Source organism: Prunus dulcis, chromosome 4 (assembly GCF_902201215.1).
Source record: "Prunus dulcis chromosome 4, ALMONDv2, whole genome shotgun sequence".
NCBI lineage: Eukaryota > Viridiplantae > Streptophyta > Magnoliopsida > Rosales > Rosaceae > Prunus > Prunus dulcis.
Window position 1 is genome coordinate 10,168,396 of NC_047653.1, and position 24,665 is coordinate 10,193,060.

A 24,665-nucleotide genomic window follows, 5' to 3' on the forward strand; every position below is an offset into this window, starting at 1 on the left:
ATATTGAATAAGAGAGAATATACTCTGGCACAGGCAGCTCTGCATTCTCCAACAGACATTCTGTATGTCATTTAAATAAACAATACAAACTATAGAAAAAGCATATATCTAAACTGAATAGTGGGGGAAAAGATGAAGAAGGCCCCTATTTTTTGAGAAGAAGATGAAGGTTCCCATGCTTACCTCAAGATAGACAGACTCGCTAACTATTATAGTATATCGTTTACTGTCGATGGAAAGAAATCCTAGATCAAATAAAGATTTCTAAATTAGAAATTGAATGAGGAGATATTTATTGCATTGTAGACAAGAGGGTGCAACTTACCTTGGCAAGACCAAATTTCACTTACACAAAGGTACAGTAATCATCTACTGTTTACTTTTGAGCATATAAGAAATTAAGTAAATATAAAATTTTAAATCAGAAGAAAAAAGAGAGAAAGAAACCAAGCAATCAACAAAGGGAAGAGAATAAGATCATTATAGCCGAGCCTTTCCATTAGCTCCTACGCAGATTTTAAAGAAGTAGGCTCCTCAATGTTCTACATCTTTGAAAAAGAAGAGTAATGTGGCAATATGATTAAGAGGAGTTTATATTTTTCTAAAACTTAATATGAAGAGTGGTGATGTGTGTGTATAGATGTACTACGGTTAAGTATTAAGTTGGATGACCGTTTTTGTCTTTTTACATAATAATATAACTTACAGCTTAATGATTTAAGTATTGGGGGTGAACAAAGAGAAGTGTGGGGTTTAAATAGAAAATCTCTTGTTGGAATAACTTTTGACAAATAGATGAAGACTTATGTTGCATAAAGTTAAGCACGTGATTGACCAAAAAAAAAGTTAAGTGCATGTGAGCGATTTTTCAAATTAATATATTGATCATGAATGTATGTGTGACTCGTATTTTATCAACACTTAGAGATTTCTTACACTCTCTTATGTAGTGCCAGTTTGGCATTGCTTATTTGGGATGATAAGTGATTTTTTAAATTTTTTTGGGAAACCCAGCTTGTTTGGTAAATTATGAAAAAAAATCATTTATTGTTAAAAATTGTTGTTAAAGAAAGCTATAAGGGAAAGCAACTAATGAAGTGCTTTTATTTTCTGATTGTGCACCCAGAAAATCTCTCACTCTCTCATAGTAAATCTGACAACGATTATTTTCACAACACAGCAATGCCAAATTGACCCGTACTTACCTTCACAAAACCTTTTGTAAAAGTAACACAAAATTTTCACTCTTTTATTCATGTGGAGCTAGAAGTTTCTTCTTTTTGCTATAAAATAATTGGGAGGGATCAAATATAAAACACAAATAATATTATATATCAACCGATCTAAACCAAGGTCACACACATCCGCCCACGGGTTTAGCAATAGATTAGAGCTATTCCACCGGAAGGGCCCAGCCCGAGGCGAGGGGAAAAAAACAAAAAAATTTTGTTCCAACACTAGCCCAAGCCCCGCGGGGAGGGGGGGTGTGTGGGACCCACCAACTCGGGCCAGCCCGAAGGCGCGACGAGCCTGAGCTCCAGCCCGCGATCGCTGACGTCAGCGCGACGCCAGCTCCAACGGGAAGAAGCCACGTGTCGCCTCCCCAGTCCTCCAATCAGCATCTCTGAATCCATCCAACGGCTGAGGCTTTTTTGGGCCAAAAAAATATGAAAAAAAATCGTAAATTTTTTTTTTTAAATTCTAAAAAATTCTGATTTTTTTTTTCTCTATAAATACCTATCAATACCCTTCACTTTCAACACCAATCCTCATACATTTCATTATACTTCTACTATTATTCACTCTTTACTCAACATTTTCCTCTTTTTCATCTAGTATTTTGATTTCATATTTTTATGGCTTCTTCTATCGAAACCGGAGGGGCTTGGAGCACCATGGAAGATGTTTCCTTGTGTGAGGCTTGGCTCCAAATTTGTCATTGTCCCGTGTCCGGCAATGAGATGAAATTTTTTCATATGTGGAAAAAAATTCATGCCGAATTTTGTGAAAAAATTCTGGGGTCTACTCGTACGGAGATGACATTATCCAGTAGGTGGAAAATTCTCAATAAAGAGTTAGGAAAATGGAGAGCTGCCCTAACAAAAGCAATGGACAACTATAGAAGCGGGGAAAATCGTACTAACGAGGTAAGTATTTTATAATTTTTGTTTTATTAAGTTTAAGATCCTAATATATATATTTTGTTAATATTGCTTGCATTTTAAATATTTTGTTAATATTTCTTGCATTTTAAATATTTTGTTCATATTTCTTGCATTATCAATATTTTGTTAATATTTCTTGCAATTTAAATATTTTGTTCATATTTCTTGCATTTTCAATATTTTGTTAATATTTCTTGCATTTTCAATATTTTGTTCATATTTCTTGCATTATCAATATTTTGTTAATATTTCTTGCAATTTAAATATTTTGTTCATATTTCTTGCATTTTTCAATATTTTGTTATTATTTCTTGCATTTTCAATATGTTGCATTTATTTGTAAGGTTAATTGCATTTCCATTATTAATTTTTTTGTTACTTGCATATCCAATATATTTTAAATATTTCTTGCATTTCCATTTTTTTGTTAAATAGATGATTCAAGCACAAATGTGGTTCGGTGCAATCGGGGGTGGCAAAAAAAGTTTCAACCATCATGAATGTTGGGAGGTGGTGAAATATTGCAAACGCTTCATAATTATTCCGACGGGTCCGGACGTTGTGTTAAACGAGACGCCACTCCGTGATTCAATGACATCGGATTCACCTCTCGATTCTCCTATGAGTCAAGACTCACCCATCGAAAAGGAGCCGAGGCCCATTGGCCGAAAGGCCGCGAAGGCAAAGAAAGCGGGTAATTCAAGCAATCATAATTCACAATTTTTGGAGGAAATTGCAAGGCAAAACGGCATAAGAATAGAAATGGAGCAAAAACGCCAAGATAACGAGTTGGCCCTTCAAGTTGAGTATGCACGAGAAAGGGAGTATTTGCGCAAAAAAGATATGGACAAGACGGATCGGGAAACCATGGTGATGGATACAAGTCATATGTCCACTGAAACAAAACAATTTTGGAAGCTAGAACGAAGGGATGTTATGAGAAGAAGACTTTTCCGGGATGATGGGCCTAGCAACACGGATTGGTTAAATGATGGAAACCATTAAATTAGTTAGCATACCTTTTATGTATTTGTATTTTTCATGTTTTCTATTAAAGTTGTTGTAATTCATGTATTTTATTTTAGTAGTAGTAATTCGTAATGACTTGTATTACATTTCGTTATTTAATAAACAAAGCATTCAATAAATTACCTTTTTATTTAACCTATTCCATACTTCAAACAAAACATAATAAAAATAAAAAAAAGTACAAACAAGGCACAATAATAATAACCAACCACAACCAAACCATAATAAATAAAAATACAACACAACCTAACCATAACTAAATAAAACATAACCAAAGCATCTATGCTCCATCATTCATCTTCATTGACTTTCACCGCCCATAGATGCTCCATCAAGTGAACTTGACGCATTTCATGAATATACGAAGATTGCATCTCTGTATATCGATCTATCATTCGGGTCATCAAATGACCATCCCTCACCAACGGTTCTGGCTCAAACGGTTCTCCACTTGGCCCCATGGGCCTTTCATAAATCCGTGTCAAGGCCGTGTTCATTGGATCCGGTTCGTAGACCTCTAAAACATCATAATCGTACTCATCCTCCACAATCATATTATGGAGGATGATGCAAGTCATCATAATGCTTCTGAGGATCTCCTCATCAAACATACGGGCCGCACCTCGAATAATCAACCACCGAGCTTGAAGGATGCCAAAACACCTTTCGACATCTTTCCTGTAAAGCCACTTGTGAACCACGGCGGCGACCTTGATTCTCTTCATCTTGCAAAGCCACTGCTATGAGAACTTGTTCATCGACTTGCCTCTGCAACTCATTTATTTCATCTGCTCTACGGTTTCTCTCATTTGTTTCTCGCTCTTGCCTCTCCAAGCATCTCCTAAATTCTTCCATTGAGAATGAATGAAGTATGAATTCTAAACTCTGAGAAATGAAAATATAGAAAGATGTGGTGTGTGAGGTATGAACTGAGCCTCTGGTTTTATAGAAAATTTTGGCAAGATAGACATGCCACGTGGCTTGATTTTATTGGATGAAAATCTTATCTGAAATTTGAAATTCATCCGAAATTTGAACCCTAATTTGTATGAAATTTGAATTTTGAAATTCATCCGAAATTTGAACCCAAATTTATCTGAAATTTGAACCCAAATTTATCTGAAATTTGAATTTTGAAATTCATTCGAAATTTGAACCCAAAAATTTATCTGAAATTTGAATTTTGAAATTCATTTGAAATTTGAACCTAAAAATTTATCTGAATTTTGAATTTTGAAATTCATCCGAAATTTGAATCCAAAAATCTTATCCGGAAATTTTATCTGATTATGAATAGTCTTGACACGTAGGAACCCGAAAATCTTATCTGAAAATATTACCCAAATTAATTATTTTCATTAGCAAATAGGGGAAAAAATAAAAAAATGAATAGTAATTGCACTTAGCCACGGCAATGAGTGGAAACACAAAATACTATTTGCAAGGGCAACCACTATTCACGTGAATAGTGGCTGCCCTATCTCCACCCTTGCCATGGCTAAGGACAAATGGGTGGAGTTGCTCTTAGATGCTGGCCTTCACATTTGACCATGTTCCAATTATTTATTCTAGTAATCATTCACTTCTTTTAACAATAAAAAAGAACAAGAAAAAAATGGCAAAGCTTGAAAAGTTGGAACCTTGCCTCAACTTTTGAGAGTTAAAATTCCTGAATTTTGGGTTAGATCGATCACACCATTATGTGTATGTGGATTTGTTCGCATAATCCTTGTTACTCTAGTTTTTTTTTTTAATTAAAAAAAAAAGACATTCCTCATCAAATACTTGTATATTTTGTTTAATAATTTTCCCAGATGTTAAGAGTATAGCATTTTTTTCGTTAAAAATCTGATAGCCAAGACTTGAAAAATAAATGATTTGAATCGTTGAAAACAAAATTTGTTGGAACCTAAAACGTGTCTCTTAACTAATTATTTGAAGCTATTATGATCATTGATATCCTCCATTTCCACACCTCCATATAACCCCCAAGCTACATTCTAGAAGCAATGTGATACCTCCAAAGGCCAAATGGCACCGTGTCACTTGATCCGAGTCATTCTATAGTAAGGATCTAAGAGCATCCATAATGGTTGTTCAATAATTCAATGCAATAGTTCAATAAATATAACTATTTTTGCATCTATTGAATTGAATTACAATTTTACTTACAATGGTATAGTTCAATAAATCTTCCTTCGGCATGCAAAGTCTTTAGTCGCGGGGCCCTCACTATAGAATTCTTGCACTTGACCTCCACGCTCATTTTTCTGGGGCTCATCCGCTTCGTACTATATATCCAAACTCAAACCCACAATCCCTTCTCTCAAGAAGCTCTTCTTCTCCTTCTCCATCTCAACAGCAATGGCTTCTGCTTCTCCTGCTAAGAAGGTAACGACCACCACTGTTCAGCTCTTTTTTTGATTTCGACTATTTTGTGTGTGTGTGTGTTTGTAAGAGTGAGATTGAGTGTGAAAGTGGAAGCAGGTTTTGGTTCCGATTGCGAATGCCACGGAGCGGATTGAGGCGGTGACCATCATCGACGTTCTGCGTAGAGCTGGAGCAGATGTTACTGTGGCTTCTGTGGAGAAGCAGCTTCGCGTTGAAGCGTGCAATGGCGTGATAATCTCTGATGTTTTGATTTCCGATTGTAGCAAAAGTGTCTTCGATCTCATCGCTCTACCCGTACATACTCTCTCTCTCTCTCTCTCTCTCTCTCTCTCTCTCTCTCTCTCTCTCTCTCTCTCTATATATATATATATATATCATTGTGTTTGTATTAGAACTTTGAATTTTGCAGCTTGTTTGGTTGCTGACAAAAGTAGACATGAAAATGAAATTTTTTGCTAACATTACTTATTACTTATCCACAAAACAAGAAACACAAGAATATTGTGGAACAAACTTGGGATTTTTTTAGTTTGTAGTTCGCGATTGAGAGCAGATAAAAGTGAGTTCGTAGTTCTCTAACTTGTATTTAGTTTTGTTGAGTGTAGGCTTTTGGTTGCTCATGCCCAATGACCATAGATATATATGCATAAGATTACATGTGTTGCTTAATGGCACTATTTTATTTTCCAAGCAATGTCCCAGTGCACCCAAGCTGCCAATTAAAGGGATGTTTTCGTGTAACTTCGATGTCATCCATAACATATCAGGGTTGGAGGAACTCTTATTATCTTCGTTTGCTTGTATTATTCCCTCTCTCCAGCTTCTCTTATTGTGCTTTATTGCTTGCTTATTGCAATGTGCTGACTCCTCTTTAGTTTAGCTCCAACTGAATTTGAATTTATCTATTTTTTTTGGAGCTACAGGGAGGTGTTCTAGGTGCTGCCAATCTTAAGAATAATGAGGATCTGGAAAGCTTGGTGAAGAAGCAAGCCGCAGATGGGAAGCTCTATGCGGCGATCTGTGCTTCACCTGCAATGGCATTTGGAACATGGGGTGTGTTGAAAGGACTGAAAGTAAGATCTCTTAGCACGCACCTGCCAATATTTCATTATTTGTTATGTATGCATATTAAAATTATAAATTGCATTGGTTTTTGACAGGCAACTGGCCATCCATTATTTATGGAGCAATTAGCATCTAGCGCAATCGCTGTTGAATCAAGAGTGCAGGTGGATGGCAAAGCTGTGACTAGTCGTGGACCGGGTACTGCCATGGAGTTTGCTGTTGCGCTGGTTGAGCAATTGTATGGGAAAGAAAAAGCTGATGAAGTATCTGATTTCCTGGTATATACTTTCTCAATATCCTTCTTTTTGGCTGGTTGTCATATTCTACTGGTGGATTTCTTGTCAATTGATTTCAAAGCCATTCGTTGTCTGGGAAATGGAAAATAAATATGATCTGCTATGATCTCGCTTTCACCTGTTACCTTTGGGCTTGTGATGCGTGTGTAACTGTATTTTTTTTACTCAGGTCATGCGTTCCAACCACGGGGATGAATACATCATAACTGAGCTAAACCCAGTTGAGTGGACTCCCAATGATTCCCCAAAGGTGAACATTTGATTTACACATGCAAATTTGCCTCAGATTATTTCAGGTTTCCACATGTTACCTATGAATTGAGAGTGGTAGTAAAAATTTCGCAAATGAGCAACGATAATTTGTGACATGACAGTAAGAATTATTGACTTGACTTAAGGTGCTATTTAATGTAGTGTATAAACTCTTTCGTGTGTGTTATCCTTTAGATTCTTGTACCTATTGCAAACGGCACAGAGGAAATGGAAGCTGTTATGATCATTGATATTCTACGACGAGCCAAAGCAAATGTTGTGGTGGCCTCTGTAGAGGATCAACTAGAAATTGTTGCTTCTTGCAAAGTTAAACTGGAGGCAGATGTGCTCCTTGACGAAGCTGCCAATCTTTCATATGACCTAATTGTTTTGCCTGTAAGTAGGGTTTCCAGCTCGCTGCTGTTTACTATTTACAAATTGATCAGCCTAACCCTATTCTTTCTTTTTTTCTCCTTCAGGGTGGACTTGGTAGTGCCCCAACATTTGCAAAATCAGAAAAGCTCGTGAATATGTTAAAAAAGCAGAGGGATTCACAGAGACCTTATGGAGCCATATGCGCCTCCCCAGCTCTAGTTTTGGAACCCCATGGCTTACTCAAGGTATCCCCTATAAAATGTTTTGAGAACTAACCATATGCTTCTTGCATTGTACAAACTCATCACAGGAACTTATTTTATTTTCCTTTCAATCCAGGGTAAAAAGGCCACAGCGTTCCCCCCAGTGTCCGACAAGCTGTCGGATACCAGTGAAATCGAGAAAAGGGTAGTGATTGATGGCAACCTCATCACCAGCAAAGGAGCAGGAACTTCCATGGAGTTTGCTCTAGGAATTGTTGAGAAGTTTTTCGGGCGCAAGGAAGCAATAGAGAGTGCGAAGATAATGGTTTTCGTTCATCCTTAGAGTTTATATTCGCGTATAATGTGTACGTCCCTACTTTCGGGACACTACTAGCCAAAACGGAATGCTGGATTCATCTCTGAGTATGAATCCTTTGTGAGGTTATGTGCAAGATTTTGTATATAAATAAATGTGTAAACGACTGAATTATGATAATGCTATGGTTAGTATCTATAATTTCAGTGTCTATTAAAAGAGTTCGGGCATGTTTGGTATTCAACTTGAATCCAATTTTTTAAACTCAAAAACAGAATTTGAGTCCAAAACAAAGAAAATCTGTTTGGTAGCCCTATTTTTAAAAACTCAAACTCAAGAACAACAAAAAAACACCCCAATTATTAAAAACAAAAATTATCTGTTTTTTCAGTTTTTTTTTAACAGCTCACAAGTTCTCAAATTTTTAAATTTGAAAACAATTTTCAAGTTGCATACCAAATAAGTTTTTGAAACTTAAAAATAGATTTAAGAACTCCTTGTTTTTAAGAAAAATAAAAATTTTTGAATTCCCTATTTAAATAGGATACCAAACGCTTACTTTTCATATTAATTTTTGTTTCTTTTTGAACAAAAAGTACAGCTAACCTTTGCCAAACAGCACTTCTGTTCTGTATAAGGAAAAAGGAAATGTCTATATTAGCATACAGCCCAGACGTTGATGGTGTTTTTGGGCCTAAGGCAGTAGAGCAATGTCTATAGCAGTAGGATTATGTTTTTTTTTTTTTCCTTCTTTTCTTTCTAATATTTACTTGAACTAATTGGCATTAGAATTACAAAGAAAGTGTCTGCTAATTGCCAATCTCGTCAAAAACACAAATTAAAAATTCAAGACCTTGATGTATAATACAAAGAAAGTGGCTGCTAAGTGCGAGACAAGTTAAAAAAAATATCCATTTATAAGACGCGGATTCGAATTCAGGACATTTTTTAGAGGAATAATTGCTCCAAACTACTACACTAGTGAATTCTTTACTATTAAGCATAAAATTAATTAACAGTTTAACAATAAAACATGTTAAACTATCTAGTCACGGAATGTTGCAAAAATAATTTTAATAATGTAAAGAAGATGTCATGGTGTTTTGAAATAACAAAAGTATCCCTAGATGATAGCTACCTAGTTGTGAGTTGTTTAAAAGTCTTTAGCGTACGCAACCCATTTTTGACCAAACAACAAAAAACAAAGACCAGAACTTTTTTGGGCCTAAATTGATAAAATTGATTAATTGTATGTACACGTGTTTAGTACATAAAATTCATTTCTATATATGTCCATAACTTTTTTTTTTTTCAAAGGAAATGAACATTTCATTATCAAACAAATAACGATCTTTGCAATATGGGGAATATTTTTACTCACCACTTTAACTTAAGGTGTATCATCGTTATCATTCTCAACATTTGACACATATCATATCAATGGGCATAACTATAGTTAACTATTTGCTTTGTATTTATAAAATCATGGACATACGTCAAATATTAAGAAAAATAATAATGATACACATTTAATTAAAGTAATGGGCAAAAATATTTCACGAAAAGATATTTTCATTAGCATATCTTTTTTTCCGGGTGTATGCAATATTTATTATTAATTCTAGCCTTTTGGCTCACGTGGGCATCAATGCACTTTTTAAAATTATTATACTAATATTTTATTGTTACAATTTTTTATATTTGTTGTTTTAAATTTTGTTTTTCTTTTTAGGAGTAACAACTTTTTAGAACTCTATGGTTGGGAAAATGTAAATTTTTTGTTGTTATTCTAATTTTAGTTTAGTCTACCATTGTACCCTCGTTTAATAATTCTATTTTCCTTTAAAATTTTAGCTAAGCAAAGGATATTTGTTGGAATCAATGGGATGTTAGTTGGATTGATTCAGGTATTTGGTGTGCTCTCAAGTGGTTCGTAAAAACCTCCATGGTACTTCTTTACTTGAGTTTCGCCCTCCCCTTTCTAACTTTGGCGAAAAAAAATAGGCATTTGTTGAAATAACTTTTGACAAATAGATAAAGACTTTTTAATGTATAAAGTTAAGCACGCGTGGAGGATTTTTAAAATTAATATATTGATCATTAATGCATGCATGACTCGCATTTCATCAACAATCAGAAATTTTTTTGCACTCTCTTACACTTTTGCCTTCACAAAATCTTTTGTAAAATTAACACTATTTACAAAAATTTCCCTCTTATTCATGTGGAGCTAGAAGTTTCATTTTTCCAACAAAAGAAATGGAGGGATGAAATATAAAACACAAATAATATATATCAACACTATATATATATATATATATATATGTACGTACAGAGAGCTTCCATTGATGGATCCCTCAAATAAGCTTAGTTGAGGGTTATCCCTTGTAGGCCCCACTCTGGATTGTATTTCACTAATCCAAATGGTCTATTTTGTAGATACTCATTCAAATATCATCTCTACAAAAAATCACTTGAATCGGATATCATTTGACCACTCAATTGAGTTATTTAAAATTTAGTATTTTCTTGAAGCACCGTGTTCATTGATTTTGTAAGACACAATTGGATTTTCGATTTGTCTAATTTTTTGTAAAAATGATCTATGAATGAAGACCTAAAAAATAAATGTTTTGGATTATTGAGAAAAAAATTGTAGAATTTCTTAAATAACGTTTCTCAAATAAAATTATTAAAAAAATTCCTCAATAAAAAAGGACTATATATATATATATGCTCACCTCTGTGGAGAACATTAGAGGAGAGAGGCGCTGTTATCCCCATTGCTCACCTCTTTCTTTATCCCTCACAATCAAAATTTCAAACCACTTTTGTCCTCGATTGTTTATGGCGCCGACGACTAATCTAAACCAAGGATTTTTAATTAAAAATGAAGAAATGATTAGATGCTGACCTTCACATTTGACCAAATTATTTCTTGGAGTAATCATTCGCTTCTTTTGACAATTACCCAAAAGAAAAAAAGGGCGAAGCTTGGAAAGTTGGAACCTTCCCAAAACTTTTGAGAATGGAAATTCCTGAATTTTTGGTTAGTTCGATCAAACCCTTACGTGTATGTAGATCGGTTCGCATAACTTGTTACTCAAGTTATAAAAAAAAAAAAAGTAAAAGACGTTCCTCATCAAATACTTGTATTTAGTTTAATAATTTTTCCATAAGTACTTAACCGTCCCGATCTCTTGGACAACATGAGTCCAAGAGATTTGTGATCATCCACCGTTGGATATAAATTCACGGTTCACTCATCGTTGGATATATATATATATATATATTATTGGTCATAATTAGATGTCAAACTATTTTTAAATTTTTTAAATTTTTTTCAAGAATAGTTTATGGATAAATACTTGAAAAATAGACGACTTGGATTGTTAAAAAAATTGTAATGGACCCTTAACTAATTATTTGAGGGATCCTAAATAAAGTTATATATATAATCAGTCCCGATCTCTTGGACCACATGAGTCCAAGAGATTGTGGTCACCCACCATTGGATATTAATCCAATAGTTGAAAAAAGTTTCTTAAAAGGAGTGCAAGAGTGAGTGAACCGTTGAATTTACATCAAACAATGAGTGACCACAAATCTCTTGGACCCATGTAGTCCAAGAGATCCGGACTGTATATATAATATAGAATAAACGTCAGTTGAGGAATCTTATTTGAGGGACACTATTGTGGGGCCGGGCATATTGTATTTTTTTAAATCTGAATAGTCTATTTTTTAGGTATTTATGCAAAGGTCATCCCTGTAAAAAATACTTTAATATGAAATCATTTGATCACTTAATCGATGGTTGTAGTTTGAGTATTTTTTTAACCATTAGGATCATCGATTTTGTTAATCACAATTAGATGTCTTAAAAGTCTCCAATTTTGTTAATTTTTAATAAGGATGAACTTTGAATGAAACCTAAAAAGAGATTCTTCAGATTGTTAAAATAAAATTTGTGTCGGACTCTTGTAAGGTGTAAGAATTGAAAAATGGAAGCCGCAGTTATTGTAACTTTAATTCGTGTAGTTAAATTAAATCAGTACTATGTCGGCAAATACCAACTCTATGCACAAATTAATATCTTCAGTTAGAGCTTGGATGCTTTTATGCATTTCTAAAGACGATCATGACTGAGGAGATCGTGAGTCGTGACTGGTGGGTCTGATGACTTTAGTGCACAGGCCACATTTATTTTCTTTTTTATTTTCCTCCTTCAAATAAATTGACTTTTTAACTTTCTATTTTTAACTTTTTATTTATCTGAATGTTAATTTAAAGACTGTTTCTAAGGGCCAGTTTGACATTACTTATTTGGGGTGATAAGTTATTTTTAAAAATTTTTGGGAAGCCCAGTCCATTTGGTAAACTATGAGAAAATCACTTATTGTTAAAAATTGTTGTGAGAAAAAGCTACAAGGGAAAGCAGCTAATTATTTGCTTTCATTTTCTGATTATGAAGGAATTTGTTTCGAAGAGGAGCTGGGTTTAATAATTATGCGGGAATCATTTTCTGATTATGGGAGAATCAATACTAACAACACTATTAACAAAAAGTTTACTAAACGCCAAACTACTTTCTTTCACAGCTGATTTCTCTTATAGCAAATCTGACAACGATTATTTTTAGAGTACGGCAATACCAAGGAAAAACCAAGAGGATGGATGGTGAACAAAGACATATTCAAACTGTTTGTTTTCCGTCTGTTCTGCAAACTGAGATTCCAGTAGGTTATTTTGGGCTACTAGACTTATTAATATTTAAAAAAAATTAATAATTTTTTGTATTTGGTTTTCCAATTTTATTCTAATCTTGTAGATAAATTTTTTGTAATTTTAAGTTCATAACAAAGAAACTGAACAAAGACATGATTAATCATACAATATCTCTTTCATTTCTTCTCACCTATCTTCATCTCTCATTTTCTAGTCTCATTTCTACATCCTCCTCCTCCGTTTCTCATGTATTTTTCCTTAAATTCTTTAATGAAACTAAAACACAAACCTTACCAAACAAAATAATATTATACAGTCAACCCTATACTTTTGTATTTCTAGTGCATTTGTATCTAGGTCCTCAGTCTACCTCGTAACGTAAATTAATTTTCCATATACGAGTCCTGAGTTTGTTGATTCTTCAAAGGAAATATACGAACCTTACACACACGTACATATTTTCTGGACCCTTTTTTTTTTTTTTTTTTTTTTTTTTTTTTTTTTTTTTTTTTTTTTTTTCTTTTTTTTTTTTTTTTTTTTTTTCTTTTTCTGTGTTGGAAATCTTGACCTTTCTTGTTGAATAGTTAATGGTATGTTGGGACCATGTCTAAGACATGATTGATTATATTTACAGAGCATAAACTAATCAGCTTTCCAAATCTTTACCGTTTATATATATATAATTGCATTCTAGATCCAGTTGTTAAGATATAATACTGTATGCATGGAGAATATGAATGTTAAATTTCTAACCAATCTAAAATCTCTAACTATTTCATCTATCAAGTGATCTTACTCCTATATATATGTCATACTTTAATTGAATTCAAATAAGATTAACTTTCAAAATACGATGTATTAATTTCAATAAAGAAAAAGTAAGATAATTATATTTTAAGTTGTTAAGAGCAATCACTCATGTTCTGTATTCCCTCGTCTCGATATTACTTTTATAAATGAAAGAGACATGTTCAATAAAAAAACCTTGAAGGATTGAGCAATTTTTGTATTTTCTATTATAATTAAGAAATAAAAATTTGCAATCTGCAGACCTCATGGCATTGTTTAATTTCTCTATTAGGCATTAGCCCTGTTTCTTATTTTATAAAAAAAAAAAAAAATTTAAAAACTTGTTCAAGGTTTTAAGCATATTGACTTGTGAGTTATGAGTTGTGTAATTGGAAGTTTCCTTTAAAGCAAAAAAGAAAAAAAAAAGAAAAAAAAGGAAATTCCAAAATCCATAGTAGTCCTATTCCATACCTTGCACGGCATGACAAAGGAGAAAAGTCAATTCCAAATCCCAGAAAGCTGTTTTCATTTTCTAATTATCCGAATTATTTTGATTTAGACAGAGTAGTAAAAAAAAAAAAAGAATAAAAAAAAAAGCAGAAAGCGAAACACAGCAGTACGAGACGACTATTAACTGCAGCTCTGAAACTGGAGGAACGGAAAGCCATAATATTTTCGTCTTCCTCCTCTCTTCTCTCTCTCCCTTCATTTGTGCTGCAATCACCACAAGTGACGTTCTTCATTTTGAATTATCTTGTATTCTATCTGGGTTTTACCTATACCTTTTATGTCTGGTAGCTGAGAGAATGTAAGAAAAGCTTACCTTTGATCTACCCATTGGAAATAAAAAGAAGAAAAAGACTTTGGATCTGTTTCTGGCCTCTGGGTGCTTAAGACCAAAAGAATGGTGAGTTTTTCTTATATAGTTGTTATACTTCTGAGTAAATGAGTTTTAGTTATTTTGATTCAATCAATGAAAAGCTCATAGTTTGACTAATCCAAGTACTTGAATTATGTTAGCATTGGCTTCTGCGTTCAAAAGGACACTTCAAGGTGGAAATATAGCAAAACCCAGGTTCAATTCCATTGGAAAGTTATAAAGGTAATCTTCAAGAAACTTATTCATAACCATCATCATCATCTTCATCTTCATTTTCAATTTTGGTGCCTTCTAGATTGATTTATAAGATTTACAGTTGCTCAAACCCATAAATCTCTTCCATTTTTTCAATAATTTCTCTTTTACATTGCTCCAGAATTATTTTTGTCTTTTAATTGAGTTCAATGAGAATTAGAGTGATAGTTCTATTACAAAAATCAAATTTCATGAGCTTAAAGGTCTAAGTATTGATAGTAGATTGACCTGATGTATTACAGAACTGAACTTGATAGATCTTAAAGGACATTAGATTCTATGCTGTTACTAGGTTGCATTTCCAGACCTTACTGTTACTGGTTGTCCTTGTAATGTTTCCCATTAACTTGTAGATTATGGCATCTAGATTTTAATTTTAATTTTTCTTTTTGTGCCTCAAGTATGGAACGCTAAATTTTCAAAAGACAGGCATAGGCTATAGTCAAAACTTAAAATATGCTATGGATAGATGCACAAACTATTCTTTATCTTTTATGATTATTTATCGAGGTTGTTTCCTATTGGAAAAAGTTCCTTTTTGAACATTTTTATCTCTTATGTACATATGCTACGGACTATAAGCTGACTACTAAAAAATTAAGTCAAGACTTGTATACGGAAACTACAGTGTGTTTGAGGAGAATGATTTCAGGCAAATATGCGGCTATTGCATATGCAAACATCTTCAATTATTATTGAGGATGAGATTCTGCGGGCTGTCATCTTTCTATTCGAGTTTCTAGGTAGTACATGTTGATTAAAGAGGCCACGTAAATGTGCAGTTCAGATTTCTAAGCTTTGATTTTTGTTAGGGTGTCTTCTTGTTGAAATCAATGACTAATGCATTTCTCATCAGACAGTTGTAGTTACATGCTGAGAAGGTTATGTTTACTTGTGTGCTTTGACAGGGCAAGGATTTTGATTGGTTGGTGATACTGGTCAACATAAAAAGCTGGTGATGACTTGTTTCTCTTTCTTTTTTAGGAAGAAGGCAGCATCCTCAGTTACAAGAACTGTTGAACTTGATGAAGGTACTGTGGATGTCTTTGTTCTGCTGTTCCTTTATTCAATTGTGAACATACTTTCTGTGTCAATGTTAGTTGCTTTGGCACAATGCCAGCTGTCAAATTAGCTGCTCACAGCAATTGTGAAATGGATGACTTTTCGAAGTCATACATAGATCTACCAAGTCAGGTGGAGCTTTTTTCTGTGCTAAGTGATTTCATTATATTAATGTTAGTTACTGTTTTTTATAAACCGATAATCTGAAGCATGAATGGAATCACCTTTATTCCGAAGAGTTCTAAGTTTGCTGCTATTCGAAGCCTATTTTATCAATTTGCTTCCATCCAGATAAATTGTTCTCTTTCAATTCTTTTTATTGATGACCGGGCCTCTTTTCAGAATCTTGAGAACCCTGGCCTTCTCAGCTGGCCACATGGTCATGCTAAATGGACTGTGATCCTTAATTTTGAGTCTGCAGATTGCTTTCTATTTTACTAGATTTTGCTTGATCTTGGGTTTAGGTGTGCCCGTTTTGGCCGTTCTCTTGAATAACTTTAGTACAACGGCACAAATGATTAGTTTTGCTTACTTTCTTCACAATGTATGCACTCAAGATTTTTGATGCAATCTCGTTTTGTTCACTTTGATTCTATTGCGCAAAACTTTGTTAATAAGTCCTTTGCGTTTAACTTAAATTTGGATGTCAGCATTTTCAACAAAAAGGAACCTAGCTTCTTTCAGAGGTTTAGCATTGTATCTTTATCCTACCTAAAAGCTTCTAACAGGGTCCTATGGGTACAGTGGTTTCAGGCATTTTAAATGTTACTGTGTACACTTACAAGGAACTGCGAATTGCCACTGAGAACTTTCGTGAAGAAAATAAAATTGGTCAGGGAGGCTTTGGCTCCGTGTACAAGGTAACTGCCTTTAGAAAGATATTGCTGATGACTTTTGTGGAATACTTGGTCATGAGCACTTGATTGTGCTAAAGACTTTTTGCTGACATTTACCTCTACAGGCTGACAGATAATTGTAAAATGTGTTTGATCAGGGAACACTTAAGAATGGCACTTTGGCAGCTATAAAGGTATTGTCAGCAGAGTCTAGGCAAGGGTCAAGGGAATTTTTGACAGAAATCGAGGTGATTGCAAACATTGAGCATGATAACCTGGTTAAGCTATATGGTTGCTGTGCAGAAGGCAATCATAGGATACTGGTTTACGGCTATCTCGAGAATAATAGTCTTGCACAAACACTTCTTGGCAAGTAATATTACTTGGTTCTTATTTGAATAAATTAATTGTGTGAGTAATGACTTACTCTCTCTGTACTTTATAGGTGGAGGCCACAGTAGTATCCAGTTTAGTTGGTCTGCAAGGTGTAAAATATGCATTGGTGTTGCAAGGGGGCTTGCTTTTCTCCATGAGGAAGTTCAGCCCCATATTATTCACAGAGACATTAAAGCTAGCAATATTCTCCTTGATAAAGACCTCTCACCAAAAATTTCAGATTTCGGTCTGGCAAAGTTTATTGCACCCAACTTAACTCATGTTAGCACTCGTGTTGCTGGAACAGCGTAAGTTTTCCAGTTCCAGTTCTACTCTTTTTCAATGTGTTTAAATTTACAGTGGACATTCAGCAAGGGAATGGATGATTGTGGGCCTCAGTCGATTGTAAAGATATAATGTAAAAATTATAGTTTGAAATGTAACGACCAAAAACAAAATCTATTGTGCTAGTGAAATGTTTGGTATGGGCTGCATGGTGTTCTATGTGTCAGGCAGGCAGTCAACAGCGATTTGTTCATGTTGAAGGTTGTCGGAACGTGAATGCAGCCCTAAATTCTGGTTTAAACATTATCATAGATGTCTTCAAATATGTGACCATGATCAGATAATTATACAAATTGACCTTTGAAGTCTTGCCCATAAATTTTCACTAAACTTTTTATCTCTTTTTCTTTTCACTATTACCAGATTACTTGTGATTATGTTGACATAGTTGGTTCCCTGTTTGATTTTTGCAGAGGTTACTTGGCACCTGAGTATGCCATACGAGGTCAAGTGACAAGGAAAGCAGACGTCTACAGTTTTGGTGTTCTGATCTTGGAAATTATTTGCGGGAGGTGCAACACAAACAGACGATTACCATTAAAAGAACAATATCTTCTTCCAGTGGTATGAACCTTTCTGAAATATCGTATAATTCTATGAATTAGTATTTGCTTTCATGACTAAATTGAACCCTTTCGACTGGCTTATAGATTTTACTTATATAAGATTTATTACATTAACATGTGCGGGAGTGATGATCCTTGATGAACCTAGTGTGTGAACTTTTTGACCGAATAATTGAAGTGCTACTAAGCATGAATATTCAGTTCAACTTCACATTCATCTACAAACAGGGTATATTTTACCCTGTAAACTTCTGCATTTCTTTAGATGTACATTCATCTACAAACAGGGATTGTATTTTACCCTATAAACTTCTGCACTTCTTATTCTAGATGTGCAACATCACATTCATCTACAAACAGGGCTTATATTTTACCCTGTAAACTTCTGCATATCTTATTTTAGATAGCTTTGTGCCCCAGCTCCCCCTCACTGAAACAGTTGCCTCTTTGTGACTGTATCATGTATTATCTTAAGATTGCTCTTACAGTTGTAGGAGGGAGCAAAAATTAAATTTCTGATTTTCTATGGAAGATGTATTTCCTTTCATAGTGTTAGAATCCTCAAAAGAAAACAGTGTAAGAAAGACTAGGTATTTACTCTGTAGTTAAGGTGCACTAGCCTTGAAAGAAAGCTTGCCAATTTCTTGGCCAGCAGCAATGATAAAACCGATGTTAACAACTTTATGGCAATTCTTTTGCTGATTAATGGCACTACAGCACATGTAAAAGAATTGTCATGATCACAACCTTATAACTTTCAAAATTCTTTTGATGGATCTCTTTTTCCCCACCAAATTCTGAATAGTTATATAACCTGGATATTCTAGCATTCTTCCTTATAATTATTTTAGTTCATCAGAACCATTTTTTATATAAAATTGTTAATTGACTCAAAACATCATAGATTGACTTGATAGCTAATTACTTTCCTTCAATTTGTTGGGTATCAATATTAATACTAGAACACAGTTCTGAGACTATGTGACCTGTTTGTTCATGACTGCACCAGAGCCTCTTGATGAATCCATCAAGCTTCTTTAGGTGCTTATTTTTAGTGAAAACCCTTTACTTTTTTTTTAAAAGGTTAATGATCTCTATTAGCTATGAAATGGTTGATAATTTTTCAATTTGATAGAATTACTACTAGAATCTTGAGAAGACTTATCAAATAAACGTTCATGTTGCAGGTATGGGAACACCATGAGAGGGAGCAGCTGGTGGAGTTAGTAGACACAGCATTGAATGGAATATTCAATGTTGAGGAGGCTTGCAGATTCCTAAAGATTGGCCTTCTCTGCACTCAAGACATGCCCAAGCTCCGACCATCCATGTCTACTGTTGTTGAGATGCTGACAGGTGAAAGAGATGTGAATGAGGAGAAGATATCCAAACCAGGACTGCTTTCTGAATTCATGGATCAGACAGAAGGCCACAGAGATAAGGCCACTGCAAGACCTTCATCTGACACAGTATCTGCCTCAGGGAGGTTTATCAATACATCATCTTCATCAGAAAACATAACTACTTCATTTGCCACTATGACCTTCAATTCTATATATGACCGAAGCAATTAGGGCAGGCAGAATCTGTTTTTGGTTATTGTCTGGTTTGGCCAGGCAGTCAGCATATGAATTCTTCTAGGTTAATATCATTTTTTGCTTGGGTATGTCTTGAGTGCATTGGCACACCCTGTTAGGGGAACAAGTAGTAATATGCTATGAAAGAATACTTTTGTAGGGCTACAGTTGGTGTAAATGTTTATAATCAATTAACTTTATCTTTTCTTGCTTTGTAGAGAAAGTTTGACTATATGAACAATACTTCCACCCCTTTCTTCAGTTCCAGGCATTGTGTGTAGACAGGGTTTCTTTCCAAGTTTTACCCAACTGGAACTGCACTCCGAAATAAGCTTCCTACACTCTTTGTAAACTCAGGCACGAGGAGTGCATGAGGCTTACTCAAATTGGAATTTGTTCTAGCTACAAATGGAAATCAGGTCATGGTTGACCAGCAAAGGGGCATTGGAGCCTTCTCATGGCAGCATCTATTTGTGACAGAATCATTTCTCAGCTAAGTTAAATTATTTAATTATATATGATGATGAAGTAATTTTTTGGGTAAGGTGGCATGCCTACTTCAGCTAAGTTTCTTGATTTATGGTGCACACGTCTTCAGAAATGGTTATTCTCTTCACTGGATAATAGAACTGTTGATGAACATTGAAATGGAATCAAGATCATACAACTTTGATGAATTCTGTCTAATCTGATTCCGCTTGAATTCGGATGCATGGTACGAAATTATGAGGAATCAGGATATTTTGAAGGCATGCAAAAATCAAAATTTTAAAATCGATCCAAACTGGCACCAATAACGTTCTATGAATCAGGATGTTTTGGATTTGAGGCACCAAACCCAGTTTTGGAAGAGAGTAAGCAGTACATGATACAATAGTTTGATCATCCTAAAAAGAATATACAAAAGAATTAAAAGGAGAAATAACATTAACGATTGTATATCCTTGTATAAGAACTATCTAGCTAGTTTCTGTTTCTGCAGCATCTGTACCACAGAATGAGAAGACAAAGCACTCTATAACCAATTATGAAACCAAACATCACAGCTAAATTGCTCCACTTTTGTGTCTCCCTTAAACCCTGTTGTCTTAAGAATCCATCCCCAAATAGATTGCATCCATCTTTGTCAATTTGTATGCACCTTCTTCCCTGCTCGCCTCCATACTCATTTATTATAAAACACTCAAAAGGGTACTTGAAAAGACTTGAGTAGTGCATGAAAATCCAGTAACTTGGTATGCTATCCTTCGATATGAAGTACCCAGAAAAGAGAAAAAAAGATCCCATGAGCCCTGAAATCAATGAAGTTCCCATGATGAAGTTTGGCACGAGAGCACTGAAACAAGCCACAACAGAATTGGACATCAGAAGAACCATCCAGACCACCAGAGAGAAGTAGAGAAATCCATCAATGTTCCTCCTTAATCCAACCAACCAGTACACTGGAGTGGAATATAGAAGACCAACCATGAAAAGAAAAGGAAGAAATATGAGGGTGTTTGCTATAACATAGGAGGAAACTCTATAAGCTCCTTTGGAAGTCTCACTCATTAGAATTCTTCTCTCTTGTAAGAAAATTGGTAAGCCTTCTGTTGTGGAAGATAGCAAGAAAGTGAGGCTGAAGGCAAAAAATCCAGTTTGGGTTTGTAAGGCAATGCTCCCTTTTTCCCTGCCAACATTTAAGAAAATGGTCCCAAGTACCAACCCAGCTACCAAGGCTTGTATGACTCGTGTGACAAACAGTTGCTTGGTTCTAAATATGTTGCTGCAAAATCTTTGTCCTAGTATAACAACTTCCTCGAGTCGAGAATTTGGGTAGATTAGAAGCTTTCCTTCCAAATTGTGAGAGCATACATGCCTTTCTTGCAAAGGGAAAGGATGGATGTTCAAGGCTTCTGAAGTTGGTGTACCATCCAAGCTGCCGATAACATCAATGGCGAATTCGAGCAGATTAACATGGTTGGGGATGCAATGGCCAGCAGAATTGAGTCTTTGTTGGAGAAGATGCAATGATCCATTATGCATGACCGTGCCATTGGAAAGCAGAATAATGCGGTCGAATATCTCTAGGATTCGAAAACCAGGTTGGTGAATGGTCAGAACAATAGTCTTGCCTTGATTGACAACCATAGTTTTGAGCAAGGACACTACATGGAAAGCTGAGGCAGAATCCAGCCCTGAAGTTGGTTCATCAATCAAAATCACACCTGGATCATGAACTAAATCAACTCCAATTGAGACTCTGCGCCTTTCCCCACCTGAAATCCCATTGTTGGATCCCCAACCAATTCTTGAAGCTGCAACATGCTCCAACCCAAGCTCCTTCATCAGCTGTCTCACTTTATATGCAGCCTCTTTTCTCCCACCATGAAGCCTTAGCAGAGCACTAAACATGAGTGTTTCTTCAACTGTAAGTAATGGGAATAGGGCATCATCTTGTGTGACATATCCCGATATTCTCCGAAAACTTTTGGTGTCCATAGGCTGATCATTAACCAGCACTTGACCACAAACTTTCTTTGGAGATATCTTCCCAGCAAGAATCTCTAGCAGTGTGGTTTTTCCAGCCCCACTAGGACCAGCAATTGCAGTGATCTCTACAGGCCTTGCTTCACAGTTTACATCCTTCAAAATGAAACTTGGAACCCTCCTTGAAGTAGCACAACACACAAACTTCATTTCATCAAATTGGGTACATAATTTGTAGCCCAGATTTCTTGTTTCAATTCTGTATGGTGTTGTTATCTGGCCACCAGAAACCAGCATTGTCACCGGCAATTCCATGGAGCAGAAGAGTGAAAAGGGAGAGAGAAATGGGATATTTTGTGGGATTGTGTGAGGAAATGGAAGAGATGAGCTAACACACCAAATTGGGTGTTGCTGCACAAGTTAAGCTCAGAGAAGAAGCCAGCTTTGATATTTTTGTGATGCATGGGGGGCTTAGGTAGTTTGAGATAACATGTATTTGACTTGGTGTTGCTCTATTTTTTTCTATGTTCTTGTTGGCAAACATAACTCCTGATGGGGTTTGGAGAGTTGGAGGAGGGCCTCAAGAAAACCAAAGAAAGAAAGTGCATAATTTACTTTGGGAAGTTTTTCAGGTGAGCTGATTATTGACTGTGTAGGGTTGGTGTTGGTTGCTCGGCAGTTTGGTGGGAAATTTGCTAATTTGACCAATTCGGCAATTACAACAATAGAGTTGCCAACTTTGGTTTTCTGGGCCTTTGCCAAACTACCATAAGAAGATCAAGCTTGTGCACTTTCTACTATTGGCTAACTTCTATTTCATGCTTATTGGAAGACAATGAAAATTCCATTAAGAAAAATAATTTAGGGAACTTTTCTTTTTCTTCTAATAAAATTATACAAATTTCAACTCTCTAATGTTACATTAGATTTCACAAAAAATTGAAAAAATTAAATTAAAACAAATAAAACATAAGTGAATTGATTATGAGTTTTTCTATTTAAACCCTGCACTTCTCTTTGTTCACCCCAACTTGTAATTCAAATTTTCACAATTTCTAAGAAAACCCCACTATCTTCTCAAACTACCCCTAAATATACACCCATAAAACAAAATTTTTTTAAAAAAACAAGAAACTCATCAACCTCTGAAGTTGATGACCTTTTTTGTCTTTTTATACAAAAACTTAAGAGCTTAATGATTTAAGTATTGGGGTGAACAAAGAAAAGTGAGCGGTTTAAATAGAAAAACTCTTAATCATCTATGGCAACGTGGCAAGAGATAGTAATTTGATATGAAATGGTTAATGATTTTGCAATGATCTCTACTAGCTATGACATGGTTGATAATTTTGCAATTTGATAGAATTACTGCTAGAATCTTGAGAAGACTTATCAAATAAAAGTTCGTGTTGCAGGTATGGGAACACCAAGAGAGGGGGCAGCTGGTGGAGTTAGTAGACACAGCATTGAATGGAATATTCAACGTTGAGGAGGCTTGCAGATTCCTAAAGATTGGCCTACTCTGCACTTATGACATGCCCAAGCTCCGACCATCCATGTCTACTGTTGTTGAGATGCTGACAGGTGAAAGAGATGTGAATGAGGAGAATATATCCAAACCAGGACTGCTTTCTGAATTCATGGATCAAGACAGAAGGCCATGGAGAGAAGGCCTACGCAAGACCTTCATCTTACACGGTATCTGCCTCGGGGAGGTTCATCAATACATCATCTTCATCAGAAAACATAACTGCTTCATTTGCTGCTATGACCTTCAATTCTATATACGACCGAAGCAATCAGGGCAGACAGAATCTCTTTTTGGTTTTTGTCTGGTTTGATTGATCATCCTAAAAAGAATATACAAAAGAGTTTAAAGGAGAAATAACATTAACAATTGTATATCCTTGTATAAGAACTATCTAGCTAGTTTCTGTTTCTGCAGCATCTGCCCCAGAGACTGAGAAAACAAAGCACTCTATAACCCTCTTGTCTTAAGAATCCATCCCCAAATAGATTGCATCCATCTTTGTCAATCTGTATGCACCTTCTTCCCTGCACGCCTCCACACTCATTTATCATAAAACACTCAAAAGGGTACCTAGTACCAACCCAGCTACCAAGGCTTGTATGACTCTTGTGACAAACAGTTGCTTGGTTCTAAATATGTTGCTGCAAAATCTTTTTCCTAGTATAACAACTTCCTCAAGTCGAGAATTCGGGTAGATTAGAAGCTTTTCTTCCAAATTGTGAGAGCATACAAGCCTTTCTTGTAAAGGGAAAGGATGGCTGTTCAAGGCTTCTGAAGTTTGTGTACCATCCAAGCTACCGGTAACATCAATGGCGAGTTTGAGCAGATTAACATGGTTGGGAATGCAATGGCCAGCAGAAGTGAGCATTTGTTGGAGAAGATGCAATGATCCATTATGCATGACTGTCCCACTGGAAAACAGAATAATTTAGGATTCGAAAACCAGGTTGGTGAATGGTCAGAACAAGTCTTGCCTTGATACATGGAAAGCTGAGGCAGAATCCAGCCCTGAAGTTGGTTAATCAATCAAAATCACAGCTGGATCATGAACTAAATCAACTCCAATTGAAACTCTGCACCTTTCCCCACCCGAAATGCCATTGTTTGATTTTCAACCAATTCTTGAAGCTGCAACATGCTCCAGCCCAAAGCTCCTTCAT

General features: G+C 35.3%; 3 protein-coding genes across 3 annotated transcripts; 2 read left to right on the top strand and 1 right to left on the bottom strand.

Annotated features, from left to right (window-relative positions):
• The first annotated feature begins 5,525 nt into the window (after positions 1-5,525).
• Positions 5,526-8,217, top strand: LOC117624648 (protein DJ-1 homolog B-like). The gene is made up of 8 exons (XM_034356028.1): positions 5,526-5,585; positions 5,682-5,879; positions 6,509-6,658; positions 6,746-6,928; positions 7,116-7,196; positions 7,394-7,594; positions 7,678-7,818; positions 7,913-8,217. The coding sequence occupies exons 1-8, from the start codon at positions 5,559-5,561 to the stop codon at positions 8,117-8,119; spliced, it is 1,188 nt and encodes a 395-aa protein (XP_034211919.1). The 5' UTR covers positions 5,526-5,558; the 3' UTR covers positions 8,120-8,217.
• A 5,994-nt stretch (positions 8,218-14,211) lies between these two features.
• Positions 14,212-19,770, top strand: LOC117626503 (cold-responsive protein kinase 1-like). Its single transcript, XM_034358221.1, has 8 exons — positions 14,212-14,516; positions 14,630-14,711; positions 15,653-15,775; positions 16,551-16,666; positions 16,801-17,011; positions 17,088-17,325; positions 17,776-17,926; positions 19,116-19,770. The coding sequence occupies exons 3-8, from the start codon at positions 15,703-15,705 to the stop codon at positions 19,500-19,502; spliced, it is 1,176 nt and encodes a 391-aa protein (XP_034214112.1). The 5' UTR covers positions 14,212-14,516; positions 14,630-14,711; positions 15,653-15,702; the 3' UTR covers positions 19,503-19,770.
• Positions 19,771-20,468: 698 nt separating this feature from the next.
• Positions 20,469-22,304, bottom strand: LOC117626217 (ABC transporter G family member 10). Its single transcript, XM_034357875.1, has one exon. The coding sequence runs from the start codon at positions 22,287-22,289 to the stop codon at positions 20,469-20,471; it is 1,821 nt and encodes a 606-aa protein (XP_034213766.1). The 5' UTR covers positions 22,290-22,304.
• Positions 22,305-24,665: the final 2,361 nt, after the last annotated feature.